Raw genomic sequence first — 27,903 nt, 5'->3', positions numbered from 1 at the left:
TCTTTAAGTAAAAGTTATATATTTACAGTTTTATTTGTAAGCAAAATTAAGCAGCAAACAATCTTAACACTATAGCCAAAAAGTGTGTTTACCCCAATATCACCAGAGCAAATAAATTATTTAAAGGGATTGAGTGTTTTAATAAGGCAATAATCCTAAATAGTCCAATTAAAGGTCTTCCTAACTCTCCAAATACATAGCCAAGCAAGCCAATGACTAGGTTCAAATCCTTCTCAAAAACACTTTCACGCACAGCAGCAAGAAGAGATTTCGATTCCTGATTACACCTCTAAAATCTTCATGAAGAGGTCTTCCTATAGTATGTAAAGATATGAAAACAGGAATAATCTTCTAAACCAACATTCAGTGAGTCATCTTCAAGGCTGTTGTGCCCACATACAATGGGATTACATGACTATGGGCCACAGAGTGGCCCAGGAGGATGTTAGAACTTTTTCCATTCCATGTCGTCTGGAGGATTCACTTCTACTTTTCTTTTACCCACATCAGACCAGTTTGTGCTCAATACTGTCCCACCCGATTCCATCTGCAAAAATAAAAATACATAAGCATTTAAATGAAACCCAGACTTTGTAACATTAGTAACCAATTTCTAAAAACGTGAGAAAGACACATGGATGTACTACTTTACAACAATACTCAATTCCCACGACGACTATAGTCAATTCAGAAAATATCTAGCCAATTAGGGAAGGAGGGAAAGGAATGAAAATGAGGTCTGCCTTCTGCTAACAGAAATGCATCCTTTGCCACAGGTTACTTATCTGTCAAACCCTTAAATCAGTTTATATTTGTAGTATGATAAACCCAACTCAAAATTTATAGAGCAAAAAGAAGAAAAAAAGCTTACAAAAGATTTGTTCATGGCACGTTTCACTTCATCTGTACCATCTGAATAAATTTGTTGGAAAAGTTTATTCAAAGCTGCATCACCCTCCAATTTTTCATTCTTCTCTTCTTCTTTGATTTCACCCACTAATTTATCCCAATTCTTTGTATAGTGGGAAGATGATGGATAGAGAAGCGTGGAATTTGAAACTGGAAAACAAATTAAATTAAGTAATATCAACCATATGTCCCAACCTTTGTGGATAAAGCTTGAGAATTTTAGCTGATAATGATGACACAACAGCCAGAATGTATTGAAGTAGCATTTTATTTCCCCTTTCTTATATAGTTAGCATTATAATGAAGAACTGGGTGCAGAAGAGGTTCATCCCACCCGAAATTTCGTTCCCACAGGTAAGTGATCCTTTGGATAAGAAGCTCTCTGGTTTTCTGGAATGAAAATTACTCTAGGAATAATATTTCCACTTACAGTATTAGGGAAAGGAATACTCACCGCAGACCAAAGTATTATTTTTATAAAGGAAGTAGGACAGAACCAGTAAGCATCCATTTTCATATTAATCTTACTTTTTTATTTTATTATAATTAAAATCTACATGATGCTGGTATGTTTTAACTTGCACCTAATAAGACTGTTATAAAGATGCTCATCTCTCACATAAACAATAAAATCCAACATTCCTCTAGAATAATGATTTGCCATTTTGTAGTCAAGAAACGGATTTTATCAGAAACTTTCTCAAGGAAAGTTAGAGATCAGATTGTATCCAGTATTTATCTACTGAGATATGGCTGAGATATTTCTACTGTTTAGCAATAATTAATTTAGCTGCTAAAAGTAGAAATTGGATGAGGTTGGGTTTTTTTTTTTTAAACTTTGCAAGTTCTGGTTCCAGCACACGCCCTTTTTCTATCACTTTGCCTTGTATCTCTTGCTCTGAAGCTAGAAACGACACGTTCTCATAATAGAACTTGACAATTTTATTCCCCCAGAGCCATCCTAAGAGTCTGGGGAAAGCCTACCACAGGCTTTCGAACACAGAATGACACAGTCCCAAATACCCAGACAGCTGCTCCTCCTTTCCAAAGTTTCTTTCCCTCTAATCACACAGATCACTTGGATAAATCAGGATCCAAGGAGGCACTCTGTCTAGTGTTGTCCATTCTGTTTTTCTATCACGTATTATTATGCAATGTACTGAGATCCAGCTTTTAACAACAGCTCAGATCTCCTCGTGACCAGCTTTGCTTAATGAGAGAGGCAATTATTACCTTATGAATTGATCAACACAAGGATTGTTTTAACCAAGACCATGGCTAACATGAAAGGAAACACAGACAAGAAACTTGAAACGTGGGAGGAGACTTGACCGGTCCTTCGGATCAGACTGTAAATCTACTCAACCTTCTCCTCTGATGTCACATTCCGAACTAAGTCTATTGGGTGCGTGCTCAACATGCTAACAAACCTGGTGCACCTTGTTTTAGATCAGGAGAACCATCATGTCCTTCTAGTTTCTCCCATCGTAGAGCTTCTGGTTTCTTCATTTTTAGCTCAATCTATAGAAGAAAAAGGCATTTAGTTCAACACGTTCAAGAAGATTAGCATTTGTGACAAATATGAAGGGAAAGATCATCCGCAACGTTAAGGTGATTTTTTTTAAAAAAAGTGGTTTGGTAAATTTTCTCTCTTAACTCTAAAATCCTTGTAACTGAACTTGAAGTACAATGTTCTGATCTGGCGTTTAGAAGAATCGGCTAACCCAGCTTCTCTCCCATGACCCTCCCATGACTCTGCCTAATCTGTAAGCCACAGCCTGAGTTCATGCGAAAATGAGCTTTTCCAGGAACAGAAAGTGGGAATACAATAACAATAACATTTTGAGAAAGTAGCCATTCAACGTTTCAGAAAACAGCCTGAAGTAATTCAGCCCAGAGCTTCCGTTCATGTGCTAGCCCAAAATAAGCCTGGCGCGTAGGTGGGGCATGAACAAAGGCCCTGGGCGGGGCACGAGAGGAGCCCCAGATGCACCGGCGCGGAAGAAGACCCAGGCCAGTAGAGTAGTGGCGTGTGGTGTGGGGGGCACAGTTGTGGGCAGGGGTGGGCGGCGGAACAGCTTATGGCAGCCAAAAGGGCAGAGATGGAGAGGAGGTAGGCAGGCGGGGGAAGTTGAAGAGGAAGCAGTCCCTTACCTTACTGAGGCTCGGGACTTTGAGGGACCAAGCTGGGAATGGCTTTGATCAAAGTAAGTCCTCACCTAGTGACCAGTGGGCTTCAGTTAACGCTGGCAACGGAGAGTGCTGGGATTGCCATTGTTAAGTGATGCAGTCATGTGACGCCATGCTTTATGACCGCATTGCTTAGCGATGGAAATTCTGGTCCCAATTACCATCGTTAATTGAAGATTACCTGTGTGTGCGTGTTCAGTATTTGGTCTTATTTTTGTATTGTTTTATTTTGATTAAAATAATTTTTAAAAATCAACCATATTGTCTGGGGCTCAATTAAAATGGCAACTATCACAAGTACAGGCAAATTTCAGAATAACTGCAGGACTTCTCACACTGGTATCTTAGCATTCTGATTTTAAAATACAGGAAAATGCTTGTAACTTTTGATTTGGGGACACAATGAGCTGATGTGTGCAAAGAACTCCCCAAGAATCCATCGAGATCTTGACAAGCAACTTGCACGTTTCTTTATGGCTCAAACTGGATTTGGATGGCTTTTCGAAAATCCTACTTCAGATGACAGAAGCTCTGAAACACTCAAATACACTCAGGATTCCACCAAATCAATTAAAAGCCCCACAGAGTATTTCAGCAAACTTCCCTAGAAAGTTCATCAGAATCTCAAACTGCTTCAATTTAAGTGTATTAAATTGTGTAAGAACTTCATTACAGATAAACTTTGAATAATGGAAGGAAATACACTGTGTGAATATCTTCAAATGCACAGATATTCTCATAGCCTTTGGCAAATTGTTCTTTATGAATTATTTTCTGTGTGCAAACAATCTACTGCTGCCAGTGTTTTTCAAAACTGGGTCTGCAACCTTTTTAAAAAGACAAGGATGTCCATTATCCCCACTTTTGTTTATATTGGTTTTGGAAATTCTGAACAGAGATATAAGACAAGATGAGGGGATAATGGGTGTAAAAATGTTAAGAGACATACAAATTGAGAGCTTTTGCAGATGATCTGCTGTTGGTGTTGGAAGAGCCGTTGAAAGGGATAGAACTATTAATGAGAATATTAAAAACGTTTGGTGCAGTAGCTGTTTTAAGATTAATAAACAAAAGACAAAGATGTTAACAAAAATATGAAGATACAAGATCAAATAGAATCAATGAACAAAACAGGTTTCAGGATCGTGAAAAAAGTAAAATACCTAGGTGTTAATTTGACAAACATGAATTGCATGTTGTTTCAGAATAATTATGTTAAGACATGGAGTGAAGTTTTAAAAAGGCATATTAAGATGGGAGAAATTACAACTGTCATTGTTGGGAAGAATTTCTATGATAAAAATGTATGCTTTGCCTAGGATGCTATTTTTGTTTCGGACAATACCAGTTTTAACTACTGATTTACCATTTAAACAATGGCAGAAAGATATATCTGAATGTGTGTGGCAGGGGGAAAAAAACACGAGTTAATACAAGGTGTTACAAGATGCCAAAGAAAGAGGAGGTTTAGCTTTACCTGACTTGAAATTGTACTTTGCAGCTTGCTGCTTAGCCTGGATGAGAGAGTGGGTGACGGTGGGAAACAGAAGGTGACTGGACTCGGAAGGGCATGATTTGGGTAGCATGGCTATTTATGGTATGATAAAGTTAAGGTTAATGCAGATTCCAAAAATCATTTTATTAGACGTGCCATTTTGAGAATTTGGAATAGATATAAATCTAGATTGTGTCCGAAAATACCTTTATGGCTGTCACCACAAGAAACATATTATAGAAGAGAAATGGTAACTTAGCAGAAATGGCTAACTTAGGGTGACATTTTAGATTTTTATCAGGGAGAATTTAAAATAAAATCAAGAGAAGACTTGATATCAAAAGGACATATGTGTCAATGGTTTTCACGTGTACAATTAGTAGAAAGATTTAAAGTTGATAAAGGACATATGGTTTTGAACGTGATAAAACTATTTGAAATTGAGTTATGTACTAATGACGATCATCTTATTGCTAAAATGTATAAAGTTTTGTTAAGATTTGAAACAGAAGATGAACAAGTTAGAGATTATATGATAAAATGAGCTGAAATTTTGGATATAATATACAAATGGAACAATGGGAAAACATGTGGATGAAAGGGTTGAAATTTACATTATGTTATCTTAAAGAGAATTTTTATAAAATGGTGTATCGATGGTATCTGTCACTGGAAAGATTGTCAAAAATGTACAAAGGGACTTCAAATATATGTTGGAAATGTGAACAACAAAAAGGGAATTATCATCTTTGGTGGACATGTAATAAAGCTAAAAAATTTTGGACTCAAATATATATACTAATTCAGAAGATGTTGAAGGTTAACATACAATCGAAACTAGAGATATTTCTTTGGGGGCTGATGGATAAACAACTGAAAAAATCTCATAGACCTTTATTTTTATATATAACTGCAGCGAGACTTTTATATGCTCAAAGGTGAAGACTTGATATTACCTACAATGGAAGAATGGATGATAAAGTTGACAGAGCTAGCTGAGATGGCGAAATTGACAGCTTTGATTAAAGAAAAGATGTTGACTAATTTTAATGCTAATTGGAAGCCCCTTTTGGACTTTTTGCAGGAAACAGGAAAAAAATGAAATTATGATATATGGATTTGATGATTAGTAAAATTAATAATTATAGAAAAAATGGATGTTAAGTTGTAATTCTAAAGTAAGAGTGTAATGTATGTTTTACTTATATCCGCTGTAAGAGAACTCAGAAATCATTTTCTTTTTTGTATTTGTTTCTTTTTATCTTTCTGCACTTCTGTTCTCCTTCTTTCTCTTTATTCTTTCTTTTCTATTCTTTTTCTTAATTATTAGTTCTTGTTAGTTTTTATCTTTCTGTTTTTGAAATTTAATAAAGGTCATAAAAAAAGAACTGGGTCTGCAACTTTCTAAGGCCCTCTGTGATGAATAGAAAAATGAAAAATACACCTCAATAAAATGATTAAGATAAGGTATGAAAGGTACTTTATACACCTAAAAAGGAGAGCTCAAGCACAGTAAATATAGTTAAAATTAAATCTGCGCCATTTATGAGATACCTTTAAGAGTCAAACTGAGAAAGCCTCTGTGTGACAAGATCAGCGAGTTCAAGTTTTTGTATTTATCAAAAAAGATATACAGCATGCAGCCTACTATGATAGCTTTTAATTTGTGATTGTATCAACAGAGAAGAGATTCCAACAAGACTCTCCTACCCCTGAATAAAATATCAGAAGTAAACCTATTTTTAAGTTCACGGTGCAATGAGAAAAAACACTTTTCATTTACAAGAATGTAGGGTGGCAGATCATACTGAGGTTTTGTCTGCTCAACCTTGTGACTGGACTAGTTTGTTCTGGCAGAGACCAAAAGCTCTACCTCACTCCCAAATAACCCCGGGATCCTTGCAGCCTCAGGAACAAGAATATCTTTGTAAATGCTAATTCCTAAGTACATCTTGCAACAAGCTACTTGAATGCCCCCTTCTAGATCAAAACTCCTCCTCTCAGTGTCCAAATGGAATGAGTGGATTTTCCAAATTTTTCAGCCAGACAGAGGAGCCTGCAGTGAGGGCTTCTGGAATTCTTTCAAGGCCCCTTACCAGCAGTGACCATGGAAGGTGCTAATTATTTTCTTCGGTGTGTATGCAAGAGAATGTAATCAATACATTGTGCGTGTAGATCTAATCCAGAATGTTTTGCAACTGTGCATGTGTGTGTTCTGTCCTCCCCTCATGGTGCATTGATGTGTATCTGTGTATTACAAGGGACCGGGCAGATGGCATGCAGAGGGCGGCATAGAATGAACAATCAGCTACATCTCAACCATTGCTCAACAGCTTCCTCCCAAAGTTTTCTCTGCAACCCCAAACCCGATCAGACCTATTTTTGAACCTGATCTTTTGCTAGTTAGCTTCTCTCATAACATCAAATTTTGTGTCATTCTGTTCAGTTTTCAAAGAGTTATCCTCGTGACAGACTGATACATGGACAAAGTCCCCAATGTGTTGGAAAGAATAAAAAGGATGATTTTAACACCATGCTCTTCAAAATTAAATACTAAAATGTGCTCAACCCCACTTAATTTCTTAGGCCAGTTTTAATCAACTACATACCAATTTTCAGAATTTTATCTCTGATATAAGCCAGAATTTCTTTCTGCCCAAACCACTAGGATCATGCCTGCTCTAACTTACTGCAATATTGTGAAAAGAATTCAACGAAGTACACAAAATGTTGACGACAATATTGATCCTTTAGCTAGAGAAAAACTTTCCCCAAAGTGGTCACTATCAACCCCCAAGGGTCGATGGGACTATCCAAGGGGTCAATGTTATTATTATTATTTGTAGTACTATTTGTTAAAGTAGTATTTATTAAATTATTTTCATACAATAAATATTTGGGGGTCAATGAACAATCTGAAACTTCATGAAGGCGGTCGATGAGCTAAAGAATTTGGGACTCCTGATCTAGAGGAAGACATATAATTCACAATTAAAAATGCCTTCACTGAAAAACTTCTCTTTTCCAGTAAAGTAATATAATCATAAATCCATCAGGATGGATGGACAGACACAGACAGACAGACATAAAAATAAGATTTATATGCCACCCATCTATCCCAGAGGGTAACTCTGGGTGGCTTACAATTAAAATCTGAGACAATGAAAATAATAAATATATAAATATCCATACTAAAATAACTAGTAACAATTCCATACAAAAAGCCTATATACAGTTCAAGACGAAGGAGTTATAAGGGTTACATATACAGTGGGGCAAAAAAGTATTTAGTCAGCCACCAATTGTGCAAGTTCTCCCACTTAAAAAGATGAGAGAGGCCTGTAATTTTCATCATAGGTATACCTCAACTATGAGAGACAAAATGGGGGAAAAAATCCAGAAAATCACATTGTCTGATTTGTAAAGAATTTATTTGCAAATCATGGGGGGAAATAAGTATTTGGTCAATATCAAAAGTTCATCTCAATACTTGGTTATATATCCTTCGTTGGCAATGACAGAGGTCAAACATTTTCTGTAAGTCTTCACAAGGTGTTCACACACTGTTGCTGGTATTTTGGCCCATTCCTCCATGCAGATCTCCTCTAGAGCAGTGATGTTTTGGGGCTGTCGCTGGGCAACACGGACTTTCAACTCCCTCCAAAGGTTTTCCATGGGGTTGAGATCTGGAGACTGGCTAGGCCACTCCAGGACCTTGAAATGCTTCTTACGAAGCCACTCCTTCGTTGCCCAGGCGGTGTGTTTGGGATCATTGTCATGCTGAAAGAGCCAGCCACGTTTCATCTTCAATGCCCTTGCTGATGGAAGGAGGTGTTCACTCAAAATCTCACAATACATGGCCCCATTCATTCTTTCTTTTACACGGATCAGTCGTCCTGGTCCCTTTGCAGAAAAACAGCCCCAAAGCATGATGTTTCCACCCCCATGCTTCACAGTAGGTATGGTGTTGTTTGGATGCAACTTGCCTATTGCAGATTCAGTCTTCCCAGCCTGGTGCAGGTCTACAATTTTGTTTCTGGTGTCCTTCAACAGCTCTTTGGTCTTCGCCATAGTGGAGTTTGGAGTGTGACTGTTTGAGGTTGTGGACAGGTGTCTTTTATACTGATAACAAGGTCAAACAGGTGCCATTACTACAGGTAACGAGTGGAGGACAGAGGAGCCTCTTAAAGAAGTAGTTACAGGTCTGTGAGAGCCAGACATCTTGCTTGTTTGTAGGTGACCAAATACTTATTTTCCACCATGATTTGCAAATAAATTATTTAAAAATTAGACAATGTGATTTTCTGGATTTTTTTCCCCCCATTTTGTCTCTCATAGTTGAGGTATACCTGTGATGAAAATTACAGGCCTCTCTCATCTTTTTAAGTGGGAGAACTTGCACAATTGGTGGCTGACTAAATACTTTTTTGCCCCACTGTAACAGAAAATTAAAAAATAAACCTGAAAGTTAGTAGCTATTATATTCTATCAAGAGCCGTATAATAATGTAGCAAGTCCCTCACTTATTCTTGGGCCATTTTTGAGATGCTCTTTAGAAAGAGGATACATTTTTTGGCACAGATGCTGCTGTGGAAAGGGAAAAGCAGCATCTAAAAATTTTCTTAAGCTTCAAGAGAGCTGCAATGAAAAAACAGAACAAAATAAAGCCCATTTTCTAAACCAGATTTTTTCCCCCACGGAAACAAACTGTGGGGTTCTAACAAGCTATTCCTAATCCATTACATTGTTTGCAATATTAAAGATAGCAAATAAATTGCTTCTTATGAAAACAGACAAAACACTGCATTTTTTATCCCCAATCCCCATCTTGTAAGAAACAAGCAAAAAATATCTGTGCTCATAAACAGTAGCTAATATCATCTTGTATCATTTGTGATATCATGATGTGCCCATTTCCTCAGGTGTCTAGAAGAGGCATCACTGGATCTACAAGCACAAATGCTAAGTTTTTTTCCCCAACTAGATTAGCAAAGAATGCTCCTGAACCACCAGGCTTCAGATACACACCTTGTCATGGTTGAAGACCACCTGGACCATTAACAGGCAGAAAAGTTTTTACTCCCCCTGCCCCCTCCCCCCGCTGGGCTACATAAGGCTTTTTTGTAATTATCTGTAGTAGAATACTTATTAATATTTTAAGGTATGAGAACTTGGCTTTTAAACACTATAACGGAAAATTGTGTTATTTAAAAAATAGCAGCAGATTAATTTTGACAAAGTAAAGAACAGGGCATGATTACTTTTTATTCTATAAACATCCCTCCCACATCTTCCTGAGAACTGTCACTTGAAAAAATGACAACATTAAATCTTGTCATTTTCACAGGTATTAAGTTAACTAATGACAGCACACAATTTTAAGGAACACTGCACTTTAAACATGAAAAAGGTTCCAGAGAAAAATAATGAAAATAGGAACGTCATGTAACTGCTAAATTCTACTATAAGTTGGGGTCCAACAAGGTGTGGATTCTGACAGGGTTCTATAATTACAATTAATTTAAAAGAGATGTTTATGTAGCTAACCTAATACTAAAACTACAAATACAGTGGAACCTCGGGTTACGAACACGTCTGTTAACAAACTTTTCGGGTTACGACCAGCTCCGGCCGCAAAATTTTGCCTCGGTTTGCGAACTCCGCCTCGGGGTACGAACAGGATACGCGGCCATTTTCCCTCCTGTGACACGGTCCGCGGCCATTTTTCCGCCCCTGACACATGGTCTGCGACCATTTTCCACCCCTGACACGTGGTCCGCGGCCATTTTCCGCCCGACATGTGGTCCGCGGCCATTTTCCCGCCCCTGACACGGGGTCCGCGGCCATTTTCCGCCCCTGACACGTGGTCCGCAGCCATTTTCCACCCGACACGTGGTCCGCAGCCATTTTCCGCCCCTGACACGTGGTCGTAGGGAGGGGGACTCTCCCTCCAAGCAACAGCCGCCTCCCTGTCCTCCACGCCAGAACGGATTAACGGTAATTACATTGAACCTTATGGGGAAATTTGCTTCGGGTTGCGACCAATTCGGGCTGCGACCAGAGTCACGGAACAAATTAAGTTCGTAACCCGAGGTACCACTGTAATTGGATTATTATAATACCAGCTGACATTTCAATATTTTAGCTTTAAATCAAAACTGCTAAAACAATCTGAACATTTCTAAAATGGATATAATATATTGAAAACAACCTCAGTGTCTAATTCAAGTAACTGTTTATAGCTTTCATTCCTTGCTCAATACTTTTAGAAATGAAAGAAATACTGGATTCCTAGTTCTACCTTAGACAAACAATTATTCTGATCATGCAGTGTTAACAGAGTAAAATATTAAGCCAGCTGCAATATTTCACTATTATTTTCCCCCAGCAAATCTTAATATTTTAGCACCCTCTGGTGAAGACAGTTTAACCAAAACTGCAAATTACATTCCATAATAAATGCAACACAAATATAGGGGTATATCCATTTTAAATTACTCTAAGCACGATCTGAATATATACATGATAACACAGGTGTATCTGGCAAAGATTGTCAGACTATGATGTTAGGGCTATGATGAATTTCTTCCAAATGTGCCAGAAATCAATTGCAATGTGTTTAAAGTGCCTGATGTATTATTTAAAATTCCTTTATTTCTATTCCAAACCGCTGTCACAGATGCTGTTTCAACTGCTGTGAGACTCAACTTTTCTGCGTCAGCAAAGCAAAAGCTCCGGAGTTAAATTATTGGAATCGTTTACATACTGTTTAGGCTTGGGAGGATGGACTGCTATAAAGCAAAGCTCCAAACTCCAGGGTCTTCCTTATTTCCAAAAATGCCCAGGACCCAAATGGGTCTAAATTTTTCTTAGAAAATAAAAAGCAATGGTGGCTCCTTGGTTGGGCACAGGCTTACCTGGCCCACAAAAAACAAGGAAGAGACAGGAAGCACCTCTGTCCCTTTCTCTTTGGCAGGATAAAAATGTGACATGTTACAGTAAGTGACAAAATCATTTGTTCTTTAAAAAATTTACCTTGGTTGAAAGAATTTTAAATAAACTTTGTTCTGGAACTATGGAGTGAAGAAGATGAAGCTTTAGGTTGTAGTTTTCCTCTGAGGACAGCCTCAGTGATATATTTAGCTGTTGAGACAGACAACATATCACAATCAAACAATTAGTAAAGCAGACTTCTCAATCCTCATTTGGAAAAATTCAAATAACCTTTCCTGGAAGCTTTTAATGTATTCAAGCATAAGTTAGGAATTTCAAAAGGCAGTGATAGAAAATAAACTGAGGATCAATATACTTAGGCACCAGAAAGTGATGTCTGGTCAAAAAGCTGTCGGGTCCGATTGTTATGAAATGCTTAGATAAACTGCAGAAACTGATCAAAAGTTATAAATAATTAAACTGAGAAACAATACAAAGTTTCCTTTTCTAGTTTCATGTTTTCATACCTTCAAGACACAAAAATATAAAGTAGCAACTTGTAGAACTGTCAAAATTTACAATGTCAGTAATGAAAGCTATGTCTTTTTTCCAATTAAGTACTGGCAGAGAGTCAAAGAAAATCACAGCCAGGAACATCTACACCAACATCCATTGCAACCCTCATTTCACACTCTCCCTCCCTATTTTAGCTAGCAGACAGCTATTGATTTTAGCCTACAAACACTTTTTTCTCGGTTCTCAACTCCATACATATATTACCTCTTTCTCTGAGAATGTTATGTTTACATCATCTTGCTTTGCATGTTTGATCATAATAGTTACAATAACATGAGAATCTGTTTGGTACCAGTCATACCTTTGGGGGAAAAAAAAGGAAATAAGATTTGTTACACAAACTTTGGATGCTGGTCCCCCCCCGCCCCCATTTTGAGGTCTGAGAACTAAAACACTGACTGAAGTCAGTATACCTTAATAGCTCTCTGTGTCACAAAGTTTTGGATTTGCACTTACATAAACACTTCTTATACATTACATGTATACGCAGCTGTTATTATGCTACGGAGTGGTTATTTTCAAACTGGGATGCAGAATTCACTAACCCACAGCTTTACTAGCAGTAGTTTGTCCAGATTCATACAAGGAGAGGTGCTGTTAGGCTAAAGCAGAAATTCCCAATCTCATCCTCCAGCCTTCAGAAGAGTGGGATGGGACTGTGTGCATGACCCAAAGTTTTACAGGGCTAAATTTCCCACAACATGAAACCTGAGTTTAGTATTATGTCTGAGTGCAGCCACAGTATTCTATAGAATCCTTGGAAATTGGGCAAGAGGTTCCCCCCCCTTTCCCCCAATGAGAAGAGAAGTAACAGCAGATAAGGTTTCTGGAATACACAATACCAGCTGGTATTGATCTTATTCTTCAGTGACATTTTAAGATGCAATCAAAGTTCATTCAAAGAAACAGTCCAAACACATATGGGTAATTGTTGTTCAGCTAGTAGGAAAGAAGGCAAGGAAGAGTGAATTCTTTTAATTCAACAGAGAGCAACCCATTTATCTATCCTTCCGAAGGAAGAACTATTTTTAACTACATGTATCCCTGCAGTAAGTGAAGTATACTGAACTTGGATGAAAGAGTTAAAACTTTTTAAAATTTTCAATGTTTTAAAACATGTTTTAAAATGAAAGCGAACGGACATAGCAACCTATCTTAGTAATTCTCCTACTAGGGAGGATATCCTAGCAGAATGGCTTATGTTGTTTGAAGTACATAAAACCTAACCAAGTCTTCTCCCAAGTGACTGAAAGAGGAAACCTTCCAGGTTGCAACTAGCAATCCACATTTCTTCATTCCTGAGAATTAAGCATGCAGCTGGTTTATCAATTTCAGGAATGTGGGCTGCAAGATCTCCCTAGAATGATTAGGAAGCATGAGAGAAATCTATATTCAAGAACTACATAGTGCTCAAGAAGAAAGATGGAGCACAGCTTGTCAAATCTTTGGGACGTAAAAGCTGTTGAACCTTATGTGTGTGTATTAAAAACAGTCTATCTAGATGACAAGAAGCAAGGTGACGAAACTTCTTGGATTGATATTCTACAGGTCAAGCTTTCTGCTTGCCCCTACCACTGAAAAGAACAGTACAACTAAATTGTCTATGATGCATAAGGTTCCATAAGGAATACTGAGACTGAAAATCACTGATACAGCACATATTTCAAGGCAATGAATGCAACACATAGTTTATACACTAGACCTTGGGTTCTCAATTAACGCTAATAGTATCTAAGTGCTCGCAGACCTATTCTCTGGCACCTATTTGATTTTTTAAAATCTGTTAATTTAAAAAAAATGCAATGGGATGCAGTAAAGGGGGAAAAAAATCAGCCTTAAATACCTTTAAGGATGACTATGGGCATTCTTGGAAAATAAGAACGTGGGTGGCTGCAGCTGAACACTTTGCTAGGAAGAGTTCTCACATGAAAAACAAAGCTAGGCTGGGATGGTAACAGCATCTCTGAGGCTAAAGAAGGTGGAAGGCAACAGGAGGACTGCTTGTAGTACAGTAAGGGGAGGGCTTGTGATTGGCCACCCCCATCAAGGCAACCCCTAACAGATTTTTGAAATTCAGATGTGCCCACTGACTCAAAATGGTTGAGGAGACTCTGCAATAATTTTCTATAAATACAACTCAGGCATTTAGTCTCAAATAATTTAAGTTCAAAGAGTCTAACACAGAAAATTAAACTGTTTCAGGGATTTTGCTGGTTCCTGTTAGGCAAATCAGTATCTTAGCCTCTGTTCCTCATTTATACGGAGACAACACTATTACTGCTTGATTAACTTCGGGATTGTTATAAGGATTATTATCATTTAAAGCATATATGACACCTCACAGGCAGCATGGATGGAACCTGGATCCCAGAAGCTTACCATCCAAAATAGACAGTAAACAAGACAAAGCAGAAGAGGAAAGAAAAAAATCAGCAAATGAGTTGAGTGTGATTAGGGTTTGGGTCCAGGTGGAAGGAAGAGTTAAGAAAATAAGCCAAAGGCACTGTAGAATAGGCAGATCTTCAGGAGGGATGTGAAAACATAAAGAAAAAGAAGGTGTCATGTTGATGTTTGGAGCAGGGCTTCCATTCACTGAAAAAAAACAAGAGGAAACTGGCAAAGCTGTTTAACAGAATAGGAAACCTTCATCTGGCTGAGGATGATACGGTTGGTTGACTACATTTCACGAACAGGCACATAAGAGCGGGTTACAGAAACTGTGCAAAATGTTCACATATTTTTTACAAAATACATCGCATCAATCATTATTTAAAATCATTGAGAAATCTTACTTGATCTTAGATGGCCACGACTGGTGTTGCAAAGACATGAGTGGCATCACCATAAGGAAAAGATATTGAATAGTTAAAAACAAGTTAATGTCAGTTTTAAGCCAAGCATAATTATATTTTCACATTGCAAGACAGCTGAGTATTTGTAAAGTATCTCTTATACAAGAAAAGGAGTCATAGAATTTAATTAAAAAGCTATATAAAATACTTACCTCTCCCTCTCTCTCTCTCACTCACTCTCTCACTTTGTATTTCTCAAATCTATGTACCGTCCTGCTCCAACCAGCCCTTCCTCAATCTTCCAACTCCTCAGCCTTCCTTGTACATACTTGGGGATTCTCTTAGCCAGACGGACTAAACTGGCTCCTCCTGGCCCAATTCCCCCTCTCCAACCCAGGGAGACCACCTTTCCCCACGCAGCAGCACAACATAAGCCAACGTAAATAAGGAAATTACCAGCCACACACATCTCCCACCCTCCACCAAACTGCTTAACTGGGAGGCTGACTGCTCATTCCCAGTATCACATCTGAGCAGGGGCTAAACTTCTTAGGTGGAGGGAAGGGGTTGGCCACTTTCCTGGGTGGCTACTCAGCAACCTTTGCCCATTACAGCTTGGTAGCAGGTGATACAATATGAATTTGTTTACAGTGAATTACTCAAAGTACAGGCTACCTTCACCCACAGTTTCCTGCTCCTACTTTCCAATTCCAATTAATCTCCAACACAGCAAATCCTCAGTTTGTTTTGCCAGATGCCACTGAATCTCACCGGCTATAAATTAAGCTGAAAAACCGAGTCTAAATGGAACCCCCAACCTTTTTTCCTACAACCTACACCTTCCCTCCCTTCCACCAGTGACATTAGGTAAACTACCAAATGTGATGTAATTTCTCATCAATTTTAAGAGGGAAAACAAAATAGACATATTAAGTCTCTGATGGCCTTATCACATTCATAAAGAATAAAGGAAACAAAACAAGCCAAAAAGCCTGCTCTAATACTAGTCATAATAATAAAATACAACCCTGCCCTTAAAAAGAAACTGGCCATGTCAGTTGTGCAGAACACACAGGAGTCACTTTCTTATCTCCTGTACAACCCACAAATATCACAGTCTTGTATCAAACTGTAAATGAAATTCCAGTTTTAAAAACAATTTGCAGTCCAGTGCTGGGACTGTGCAGAGAATGAGAATGACTTATGTGCTATGTGCATTATATACTAAATTTTATTGTAATTTTGTATTTAATTATGTTATAGTTTTATATTGTAGATATTTATCATTGTGTAATTGAAAAATAACACATTCACAGAGTTGTATGAAAACATCTACATTTTCTTTTAAAAAAGACACATTTCATGTGGGCCAAGGAAAAGATATTTTAAAGGTTACTCATACAATTATACAAAATATTTTGTCTAAAAAAATCTGCAAATTAATCTATTAGGAAGAACCATACCATTTTAGCTTGTGATCCTGCTGCTGCAAGAGAAAAACAATTCAAAATTTTAGGCAAAACTCCAACGAAACATAAGCATGTTTTTTAAAATACATATAAAGTGGTCATACAACACATTAACTCATAATTTTTCCTTTTTTCTTCTTCAATACATTTTAGTAAATAAGTGAGTTTTAATACTTAATTGAAAGTGAGACTTCCCAAGTAAACATTAATAAGATTGCATCATTGCTTTGAAAAGGTTTTGGTAATAAAAATATGCCTTACAGATCAAGTGCTGAAACCACTTTGATCAATTTACATCATTTCCTTTAACCAAAGGTTTTTCCATATAACCAGTAATATCCACACAAAGACAGAATCTCCCAAATTTTCAGAATTGGTTTTATCGAACAGAAAATCTTCAGATTTGTTTCAAACTTGAACTCCAGAATCAAAACAAGCAAGTTCAACTTTAAACAATATGTGTAACATTTTACAAAATGTGTATTATATCTAGAAAATTGCTTCCAACCATTTTGCCAGTGAAGGTCCTGTAAGACTAAATGGATGAATAAAGGCTATATTTCCTTAATATGTTGACTTCTAAGACAGACATTAGAAAAGAAGGTTACTAGGGATGTTCTGGGCAGAAATTTAGAGACTGATTTAAAGACAGGTTGCATGAATTTAACTGATACCACCAGGAAATATTCAGCTTTCTATTAGACTGTAGGTAATACACAGCACAGGCCAACATGGATAATGTTTAGATCATACTACTAGATTCAAGGCCTGTAGCCCATGCAGATTTTTGCACACAGGTTTTACATACAGCAGGCATTTTGGATCCATGTAATGATTAAATATTACCACTGAATTTGTCCAGATTGTAACAAATCTTAATTTTAATAAATTAAATGAACTTGAGTAAAGTTCATCTTCTAATTATGCTTTTAAATAATCTGGAGAAAGGTCCTATTCTTGGACTAGCAGTTGCAAAATTTGCACAGGCTAGGTACTGCAGAAGGAGACTTCAGAAATGGACTACATTTGAAGAACGGAGCGGATTTCTTTTTCATTCTTTAAAGATATGGTATTTTTTATGAAATAGGCAATAAAATTTCTTACTGGTATGCTTGAAACTGAAGACAAGCCATAAAAAAATGTGTGCCAGAAGCAATGTTTTTATACTCCATAAGATGTTTTCATACTCTTTACAGGCTAAATATTACAAAACAGTGTAAATCATACTTTTGCTTCTCAGTGGCAAGATTTTATAGAAATAGTTTCAACAATGCTTTGCAATTTCTCACATGTACACAGAAGTAGTTTCCAAAACACGTACACCACAGATGGTGATTCTGGTCCCGCCTTAGGCATGAAAGTCGGCTGGATGACTTTGAGCCAGTCACTCTCTCTCAGCCCAACTCACCTCACAGTGTTGTTGTTGTGGGGAAAATAGGAGGAGGAAGGAGTATTAGGCATGTTTGCTGCCTTGAGTTATTTATAAAAATAATAAAGGCAGGATAAAAAAAAAATCTAAATCTAAACCCTGAATTTAAGAACATTCCCAAGGAAGAGCAGATTGAAAAATGAATCACAAGTCCCACCCAATCCTGGTTTCCCTGTCTTGTCAATCAAGGGTTGCCAATTCCATCTAAAATGCAAGATCTCCCTCCCCAATAAATGTGTGCTTGTGCACACTTGTGTATACACATTATGTACATATGTTATATATCTGCCAGAAGCCAAGTTCCAAAACAGCATGGGCCAGGACTAAATATACATAGAATCAATGACTATTGATAAAAATTAACTGCTTGTAAAATAAGGTACCCCATTTATAAAATTAAGTGATCCCCATCTGTGCATTCCAACCATTTTGATGTACACAAACATTCTCACACCAAAAGATACACGTGCACCTTCACCTTCCTTAAGCAGAAAATCGCAAAAAAGGATAAAACAAGATGAAGGCAGCATGAAGGACAGTGGTAACTGTGAAGGGAAGGGAATTGGGGGCAACAAAACTGGATGGAGATGAGACAAGGAAAGAGGCATCCGAACAAGGAAGGAAAGAGAGAAAAGTCTTCTTTTGGCGAAGGAAGGAAGGAAGGAAGGAAGGAAGGGAGGGAGGGAGGGAGGGAGGGAGGGACAAGCCTAATCTTCAAAGACATCCAGCTTTTCAGCATCAACGTCTACCCATCTTCTCCATCTTTCCTTTTCCCTTGCTTTCAACAGTTTCTTTTGTTCTCATCAAGAAGAGCCCTACCTCAATTTACCGGTAATTATTTGGAAGAAAGCCGTGCTCCCTACTGGTAAGCACCATATGTTTGTATGAAAGGTACATTCGTAAAAAACAGTAACTATTTCAGTCTGTTCTCCGTTAAAAGTAATTGCGAAGCAAGATACAATAAAAGAAAGCACCACCACCATACCCAATTCCAAAGTTATCTCCAAACCATACCAAATCACTAGATTTAAAACCATAAATGAGCTGGCCCTTCCCCCAGGCACTGGGGCCAGGCTCTTGGTGGAGCCTGACGTATCTGGGTTTTTGCAGGGACGTCTGCAGGGTGGGATCGAAAAGGTCAAGAGGACAGCCACAACGCTGCAATCGAAGCTCCGCCTGTTTTTTGTGTGTCACACAAATAAGCGGAGCTTCGGTCACACCGTCAGGGCCATCTTGACTTATTTTGGCCATACCCTAGGGACACCTCTGGCTTTTTCATTAGAAGATAATCTTTAGGGGACATGGCTGCAATGTAATTTGTTCAATTATAATCTATGTGTTTATGTTTCTTGTATTGTGAGCAGCCTAGAGTCACAGGTATGGCAACAACATGCACATCACATATATGTAGGCCCACTAACCTGCAGGCTGTGCCCCTGGCTCAGATCAGATAATCCTCCCTCTTTTGAAGACGTTTCCAAAAGTATTTATAAATTATTTTGAAAGAACATGGTGAAACATGCTACAGGACCTCCTCATGCTACAAAACCAGGAACACTTATGTGCTATCTTATTTCCTAGGAAAAACTCCTTCAAGGCAAAAACCACACTGTCTAGCAAACTTTCATAAAAATGAAATAAAAGGTTTATTAGTACTGCACGGCTGATTTCTTTATCCACAACGTAACTGTACTCGGACTGAAAACCCAGGAGCATCAAGACTGGTTTGATGGAAACCACGAGACCATTTTAGCAGGCCAAGAACAAGGCCCATGCAGACTGGCAGAATGATCTATCATCTGCCTCAAAAAAAGACAAGTTTAACCACCTGCAGTTCAAAGTACAGACTGTACTACAAGAAATGTAGACAAGTAGTGGTGGAGAAAGGCTGAGCAGGTAGAACACTATGCAGACATTCATGCCACCAGAGTTCTTCAGCACCATAAAGTCAATTTATGGTCCTTCTAAAGCAGGTTAGAATTATAAGTACATAAAACACTGCTTACCACTGAGGGCTTCTTCGCATTTTTTAATCCAGACAGGAAAGGCTGAATCAGCACCTACATGTAAGATGCAAGTTAACAATGCAATGTGTCATCGACCAAAGGCATAATCACCTCTTATTTCTCTTTCCAATTCTGAAAGCTCTTCAGAATTTGAGATTCTGGCTTTTGTTCCTTAAGACTGATTTCTAACTTTTAATTTTGAAAAAGATGGAATATGTAAAGGCAAAAAGTGTGGTTCTCCATCACATTTGTGGATTCTTGACCATCATGAATATGTGAATAATATGAAGCATTAGAAAAGGTAATAAAATCTTTTTTAGAAGGCTGCAATTTCACATGCATCAAGCAGCAACCCAGATTTCTTCAAGAAAAGAAGATTCACTCCTGGACGCATCTATGCACTATTTTTGGCAGCACCATGCAAATATTTTGCCACTGTCTTCTGACTTCTCAATCTAATCTACAATCCTGATCTTCTGTGATAATCTCCCATTCAAGTACGAATCTGGCCTGGGCCTACTTAGCTTCCAAGCTGGGACAAGGTCACCCAGATACTACTGTTGCTTAAAGTAGCCAGAGTTCCTTACACCAATTTAAATTAGCAGTCAAGTGTACTTCATTGTGCGTGTGTGTGTGTGTATACACGCACACACAAACAAACATCAAATAGAACATACAAACTGCATCTATTCCCTCAAATCATCACTCTGAGTTAACCCGGGGTTGGGCTAAAGAGATGACAAAGCATGGATCCAAATACCCCTCTTTGCTCTGAAGCTTAGGAGCAAGAAACACAGAACAACTGAGACTACCGCAAGCAGGGGCTGGGCTTAGCCATGGAATTATTTCTTCCTAAAACTAACTAGCTGGAACCGTAGAGATGACCCTGGAAACTTTGCAGCAGAGAAAATCTGCACCAGCTCAGAGCCTGGCAACATCTGCCTACCATTATGAATATGTTTCTTCCTGGTTTTTTTAGAGTAATGTTTGAGCCAGAAACTCTGGCATGTTTCTCTCCTAATAAAGCAGAGTAGGAAACCACAATTAGATCTCAGCTTCTGCTTCTTAGCTTGCCTAGGAGAGAGAAGCCAGCAATCGCAGTTTTCATATTACAGTAAATCAATGTGAAAGGAACTTCCATTGTTGGTTTAGCTGTTTCCACTGCAGAAAAAACCAAGCGGTAGTTACAGAAGCAAGATAACTAAAATGCTATTTGCTCGTGGTAAACCAGAATCTTTCACAATTTCAGTTTAGTGTAACAAATAAACATAGCCACAGACAGATAAAATAGCAACTGACATTTCTACGAACAGCATTTTATGACGTCCACTGGAAAAGTCCAGCTCACAGAGAAACGCTAATTAATTTTCCAAAGTTAACTTAATTTTCCAACTTAATCCTCTTGCAATTAAAAAAATGTGTTTTTTTCCAAGTAAAGAAGCAGTGAGGCATTTCCAGTGTTTGCCTCACTAGTTGCTGAAAGTCTTTGCAGTAAGTGCAGTGTGACTGCTGCGGCCTGGCTAGAATTGCCCCATTTCCTCTGAAATACTATATGGCTTGTCTGTATTTTAAAATCTATATGTAATCATACTTACTATCCAGTTTTTGTCCCTCATTGAAAGACTTCAGGGCAGAAGCATAATTTTTCATATAATATTCACCTATTCTGATGGGCACATAAAAGGAGAGTATGTCAGTAATATCTTTCAATGCATCCATGTTAACAGATTACCGTATCTTTGACTTTACATAATGGGAAGAAAGAACTAATGCAGAGAGCCTGTTTGGTTTCTTAGCTCTATGTACGGTAAAACCTTCATTTAATGGATTATTTGGGGGGGGGGGGAACAGCCATTGAAGGCCAACGGGATTTTTCAACAGAATGTTTCAATCAACTCTTTCTCTTTTTTCCCTTTCAAGCCCTGGTAGATTAATTACAGTGCAGCCATTACAAAAAGTTCATAAATAATACAAAGAGCTCTACAGTAATCATGAACACCTATGCTCATGGAAGATGCTGAGACTGCCACCAACAGCATGATACCCGGCCCTGTACACGGGTGGAAGACATCATGCTCAAACACACACACGTAAGCAGCCACTGGCCAAACTGCCTCCCCAAACACTGGACTTTATCCATCATTTGGTGAAAAATCCAAATTCAGGTTCTGTCTGTTTGCATCCACAGTCGACTGAATGGGGACCTGTAATGTCATGGTAAAAACTAAGCCAACTGCTGCATTTTATAAAAGGTAGGATTTGAAAAATTAGCTGGTGAAGCATCTGGCATGAACAAAGGGAATTTATATTCACACAAACATACTGTGGGTACAAAGCCTGTATCTTCACTAAATAGTAGAATTAAACCCAATTGCATGTGACCAGAAAAAGGGCACTTACCCTTGTCTGAGAAAGGCTACAGCATTATTAGGATCAAGTGCTAATGCCTTCTTTGAATCAGTAATAGCATCTGCAAAAAAAAAGTTGCATTTCTTTCATAACTGATAACATGGATGCAAAACACAAGAACCCTACCTTACCTCTGTTATTTATTTTGTTAGATTTATATCCCTCCTTACTTTCCGGAACTCAAGGCAGGGCGCGCAGCTCACTCCCCTCCCATTTTCCCCACAACTACTACTTTCTGAGGTAGGCTGGGCTGAAATCACCCAATGAGCTTCCATGAGCGAGGATGGATTTGAACGCGAGTCTCCCTATTTCTAGTCCAATACCTTAACTGAACATAGCAAAGAGAATTTTGTCATGCTAGAAAATCCAAGTAATCTAGGCTCATCTTCATGCATTAGAAACAAAATTTACACAAATCAATAAAGAAAAAAGAACAAACTGACGTCTTACATTTCCAGGATTGAAATGACACTGTCAGTCTGAAAACCTTTAATTGCAGGTTATCTTTCCAAATCTTTATTTGTGTTACATTTCTACTACAAAACCTAAATATTTAGCTCATGCTCAGGAATGTGCTCCTGAAAACAATAAAAAACTTAACTAATGTTCAGTGCATAGGGGCACTTTCCTATCCTACTGCAGTCACCCAAAATAAGCTCCTGAAATTGAAGGATCTTCTGCACCAAACAGAAGTGGAGGGTTTGGATCTAAGCAAACATAAATTACTTTGAACTAACAATGTCTAGCAGAGAGCAATGTACAACAGATGAATGATCCAAGTGAAACAAACTGAAATATAAGCATATATATGCACTGAGCTGACTAGCAAAACAAAAACAGTTAATGAATTCATGAGCTTGGCCATTACTATATGCATAATTATTGCAACCATTATTAGATGCTCCAACTCTCTATAAACTCCTATGATTAAAACGGGCGAACACCATTTTACCAGGCTAACTCAGGGGAGGGGGTGTTTTTATTCCCCCAAATCTGGTAAACTGAAAAGTATACTGTCGCAGCAACAGAAGTTATGTCAATTCCAGCATTTATGTCACTTGTGTGATGGCATTATACAAGTTACATAATTGCCATAAAGACACCATGGCACATATGAAATAAACAGACACACTGTTTGCATCGTTTGTGTCATGACGTCATCACACAACACAAATTATGTCATTTGTATAACGTATTATACAAAATAACATAATATATAAGTGCTGTTTGTACAATGCATACAAAGGGCACTAATGGTGAAAACTGCAGTGGAATCCGGCCGATTGCACGCTGAGTCCAGTGCATCTCGGTCCAGAACACTGAGGTTTCACTGTACAACCAAGTGACCTCTTCACAAGTTTTGTTGCAAAGTAGTGGCCTAAGAATTTAGCAGAAAGGATAATTTCTGAAAAACTGGAGGTATAATACAAAAGAAAGAATCTATGTATCAATATTTTTTAAAAATGCAACATGAATAAAAGTACGTATTAAATGTTCACTAAGACAAAAACGGCATGAAAACGGACAATAGATACCGTGGTAATTCTGTAGAAGGATGTAAGCATAAGCTCGTTGGCAGTAATATTCTGCATTATCTGGCTTTTGTTCCAAGGCTGCTGTCAGCTTCTGCAAGTGCAAATACAAAACATTAACTTGACATTTCCTGCAAAAACTTATACAGCCTACAGTGAAATGTCTTGCTTGATAAATCAAACTGAACTGATTAGCAAAATGCGACTTTGAAAAGAATGACACCAGAAGCAAGATTTCCTAGCTCCGAGGACAGCTATCTGTAATGGAGAAAAAAACCTCAGAGCCTGAGTCAAGAAAGGAATAGAGATTTAGTCAAGCCAATACGGATTTAAAAAATAGTGAAATGTTGAAGAAATCAGTAAAACTCATCAATTATTATAGCGCATGCATACAGCTACTGTAGTGTTATATAAAGTCTACTTAATCTCAGTGTTAACCTTAGGTACAGAAGCAATTCTCTGCAACCTGAAACATCAATATCGCATCCAATAAAACTGTTTTCTTTTGCATATGTAGCACAAAAATAATCAGCTATTTTGTCACCCAAATGCATTTGGTCAGCTGCACACAGAATTTATCCATTTCTATTACAATCCTTTTTTTCCAACTCCATTCGGTGTAACAACCACAATATACAGCTCACCAAGCAACAGTACCTTCTGACAACACAGCACAGCTTTGTTAACCTACAAAGTTATACATTAATGGCATCCTCAAATCAGCTCGAGATACTCACAATTTGTGCTGGTAAAATCCCTCTTATATATGAGCAGAAACAATGACAAATGACACAGCAAGTTGAACAGGGCAAGGGAAGAGAATTGTGGAATTTAGGTCTCTCAATGATAAATGGATTAACATTTCTTTCATAACTGTATATGTAAGAGAACCACTCTCAAGACAAAAGTGGTGCTGAGAGACATGCTTATTTAGCCTTCATCTACTCATTCAATCTCAGTGTAAATACCCACACAGCTGGTTTTAAACTACATTTGTGAGAATGGTGGAATATACCACATCCCCCTGTACCCCAATTGTGGGTGTAGGCCAAAGATCTTCAGCATTTGCAGCACGTTTGATATACTGCAAAAATTAACTAGACACTTGGCTTCCCTTGGTTACAATACAATGCGTAACAACAAAGACACATTTCTTAGAAACACCAATGCCTCCCTCTAAACCCACATTTCCAACAAAGGCAAGCCAATTATCCCAAATCACTTGCAAATAATTATCACATTAAAATCCCCAACATCCTTAAACAAATCCCTAATTCATTACTCACTAATCATACACTGTATGCCATCAGAATACTGAAAGCATTCCTCTCTCTGCCCCCCCTCCCCAAACCCAGAGTCTGTACTTCTGCAGACTGGTCTAAAATGCACAGCTAACCACAAAGCACTTAATTCAGCCATCATATAAATATTCTTCTCCCCAAGTTGCTAACCAGCTGCTACCACTGCCCTCTAAAGATGGTTTTCCTATTCTCACTATTGCTTCCCAATGCCAACCACTCCTTCCCTCTTTAACAGACCCCTATGGAAGTGAGTGGCCCTATAAGTAGGCTGGACCTACTTATACTGTTGAATTGGGCTCAGGAGCCAACTGGCAATTCCAATGTTGCTTCAATGCAGGGATAATAGGGGTCCTCAAGGAGACTTCAATTACCTTATTTGCTGGTGCATTCTGGGCCAGCTGCCCATCTTCAAGGGCCAACCCATAAAAATGCAATGCAGGAGTCCAACCTTGCTGTCACCACTACATGCACGCATCACCAACACCAGGCCTCAGATATGTTTAGAGACTTTAGTTCAAGAGAGGGGCTGACCTGATTTTTAATAGTCTTATATGTAGGGTCGTCTGTATAAATCCTTAATTTGGCGGTATAATTCTCTTATTTAAGGGCTTATTTTGAATTTGTTGTTTCGTCCATGTGCCCATGCTATTTTTATTTATACCGATAGTTTATTTAGGCAGCTGTGCCCCAGAGTTAAAACAGTCAATTAAAAAGTATACATCAATTTACAAATTCCCCAATCGAGAAGTGAATTTGAGATTTCCTGCTGTCGTTCCCTCCTTTGCTTCTAGGCAAGCACAGAAAATAAGGGAAAAAATAGGCGGGCAAATGTATGTATAAAGGCGGGATAAAAATCTTATCATCATCATCATCATCATCTTTACTACAGCAAAGTCACTGGGCCTGGGGGTCAGGAGGTGTGGCTGAGCCCATACACTGGTAATGCTGGCTTGGAATCAGTGAGTCTGTTTTCATCCCACCTGTCATTTCTATGGTTTTTTATTTATGCTTTCTTTTAGCACTGTTAGCAGACCAGAGGCATCAATTTGAGATGGGCTCCCATACAAAATAAACAAATGAAAGTCCCAACACATTTCCAGTTTTCCCATTATTGCACACATACGATCCATCTCCAACGCAGAAGTCCAAAACTTTGGGGGAAGAAAAGTTTCGCCACCTATTTCACTTGCTCTTCGTTGCTAATTTTTATGAGTTCTGGAGAGCAACACCACCAGACCCGCTTGAGCAGAAACACCAGATCTCCCACCAGCAAGAGACGACCTAACTCCAAAGCTTCGCTGCTTTTGCTTTTTTAGCCCCCCCAAACGAGCCCTCCCTCTTCCCACTCTCTTCCAGCCATCCCCATCGTCATCATTTTTCCTTTTCTGCCCCACCATCTGCTTCCTGAGAAAAGCAACCTCGACGCTGGGAAACCTGGGCCTCTTCCAAGACCCCTCCCGGCGGGCTTAACGCCAACCGCGACTGGCCGGGAGAGGAGACCACGAGGAGATCCCAGGAATTTCCTCCCCCTTCCCAAAAAATAACTCGGAAAAAGAGGGAGCCAAATCCCGGCGCGCGGCTTTTCCGTCCCCATCCCTGCTCCTTCGCCTCCCGCCACGGGGCAGCCCAGGACGGGGTCCACCGGGGCGGCAGGCAGGCCCGACCGGCCCCGAGGCGGCGGCTTACCTGCGCTGCGGCCTCGGGCTCCCGCTCGACGTCGGTCTCGGAGAGGCTACAAGGGAAAGAAGCGTTAGCGAGGGCGGGGGGGACGGAGGGAGGGAAGGGGAAGAGAGCGCCCGCCCGCTCGCTCGCTCGCTCGCTCACCCGGCCAAGGAGGCCATCGCCGCCATGCCTCCGCGAAATGGCGGCCGAGCAGCGTCGCGAGGGGGCGGGGCGGCGCCGGGACCGCCCCCACGCGGCGCGAGGAGCTCGGGGGCGGGGCGGGGCGGAGGCGGCCCCGCCCACCACTCGCGCGGCTGCGCGTGTGGCCCCCCCCGCCTGGTCGCTTGCTCCTGAAGCAGCAACGCGAAGGGCACAAGCGTGGGCACCGAGCTGCGGTTGGCTCCCACGGGCGACTCTTGAGCAGCCCGCAGAGGGACCGTCCCCCGCCGGGCCCTTCGGCTCTTCCAGCCGCACCGTGGCTGCGCCCGCCCCCCGCTGCCGGCCGCCCCTTCCCTTCCCTTCCCTTGGCCCAGAGCCCTCCCCAGAGAGCAGGGCCTTGGCCTTCCGCGGGCAGGAGAGGCGGACAGGCGGGTGTGCCGTCCGTCGGAGCCCACGTGGACGGCCCTTTCGTGAGGATCTGGTCCGCCGGGTCCGTCCCCCTGGCTGCCGGTCGTCCTCCTCCTCTCCCCCTTCCTTCCCTCCACGCTGCCAGGATCAGGGCCTTCTCAGGGGACCTGGGTCTTCGCAGCGCGTGTCCGCGGCAGGATCGCCGGCGCCTGGCCGCTTGGGCTGATCCGTCGGTTGGCTTCCTCGGCTGCCCGTGGCACTCTCAGGAGCCTTCTGCAGCCCCCAAGTTCAAAAGCGTCAGTGTTGTTCCCGTCTTGTTTCTTCAGAGCCCAACTTCTGCTTCCACGGAGCGCCAGGGGGAAAACCACGGCTTGCGCTCGTCTGACCGTTGTAGGCACAGACGCATCACGGCGTTTGGATCTCTCTTCCCAGGCCTCCGTGGCTGCTGACCGAGTGCCAGTCTGTGGCGTCCGTATCTCTTGGCGGCCGGTTCCTCTACTGTAGGACGAATAATTACGAGAGGGAAGCAAAGAACTAGGCCAGTGTTGTCCAAACTTGGCCACTTTAAGATGAGTGGACTTCAACTCCCAGAATTCCCCAGCCAGCATGGCTGGCTGGGGAATTCTGGGAGTT

The 27,903-nt window shown here is 39.9% G+C and overlaps 1 protein-coding gene across 2 annotated transcripts; it reads right to left on the bottom strand.

Annotated features, from left to right (window-relative positions):
- Positions 1-8: 8 nt before the first annotated feature.
- SUGT1 (SGT1 assembly cochaperone of MIS12 kinetochore complex) lies at positions 9-27,014 on the bottom strand. Of its 2 annotated transcripts, none has more exons than XM_088139497.1 (13): positions 26,866-27,014; positions 26,728-26,773; positions 23,744-23,834; positions 22,200-22,269; positions 21,395-21,465; positions 19,800-19,853; positions 16,359-16,381; positions 14,896-14,915; positions 12,308-12,404; positions 11,630-11,737; positions 2,349-2,430; positions 872-1,059; positions 9-547 (listed from the first exon to the last, which is right to left on the bottom strand). In XM_088139497.1, exons 1-13 carry the CDS (start codon positions 26,889-26,891, stop codon positions 446-448), a joined length of 978 nt encoding a protein of 325 aa, XP_087995623.1. In that variant the 5' UTR covers positions 26,892-27,014; the 3' UTR covers positions 9-445. The 2 variants fall into 2 exon arrangements, with proteins under 2 accessions (XP_087995623.1, XP_087995622.1); XM_088139496.1 differs by having other exon boundaries at positions 2,340-2,430; positions 26,866-27,012.
- Between the last annotated feature and the right edge of the window lie 889 nt (positions 27,015-27,903).

This window comes from Python bivittatus, unplaced genomic scaffold (genome assembly GCF_059951505.1).
Source record: "Python bivittatus isolate LINGU-HERP-01145 unplaced genomic scaffold, Pbiv_v1 ctg000210_np1212, whole genome shotgun sequence".
In the NCBI taxonomy this organism is placed as follows: Eukaryota; Metazoa; Chordata; class Lepidosauria; order Squamata; family Pythonidae; genus Python; species Python bivittatus.
Note: the sequence above shows the minus strand (reverse complement) of the source record. Positions and strands in the feature narration are given on the sequence as shown.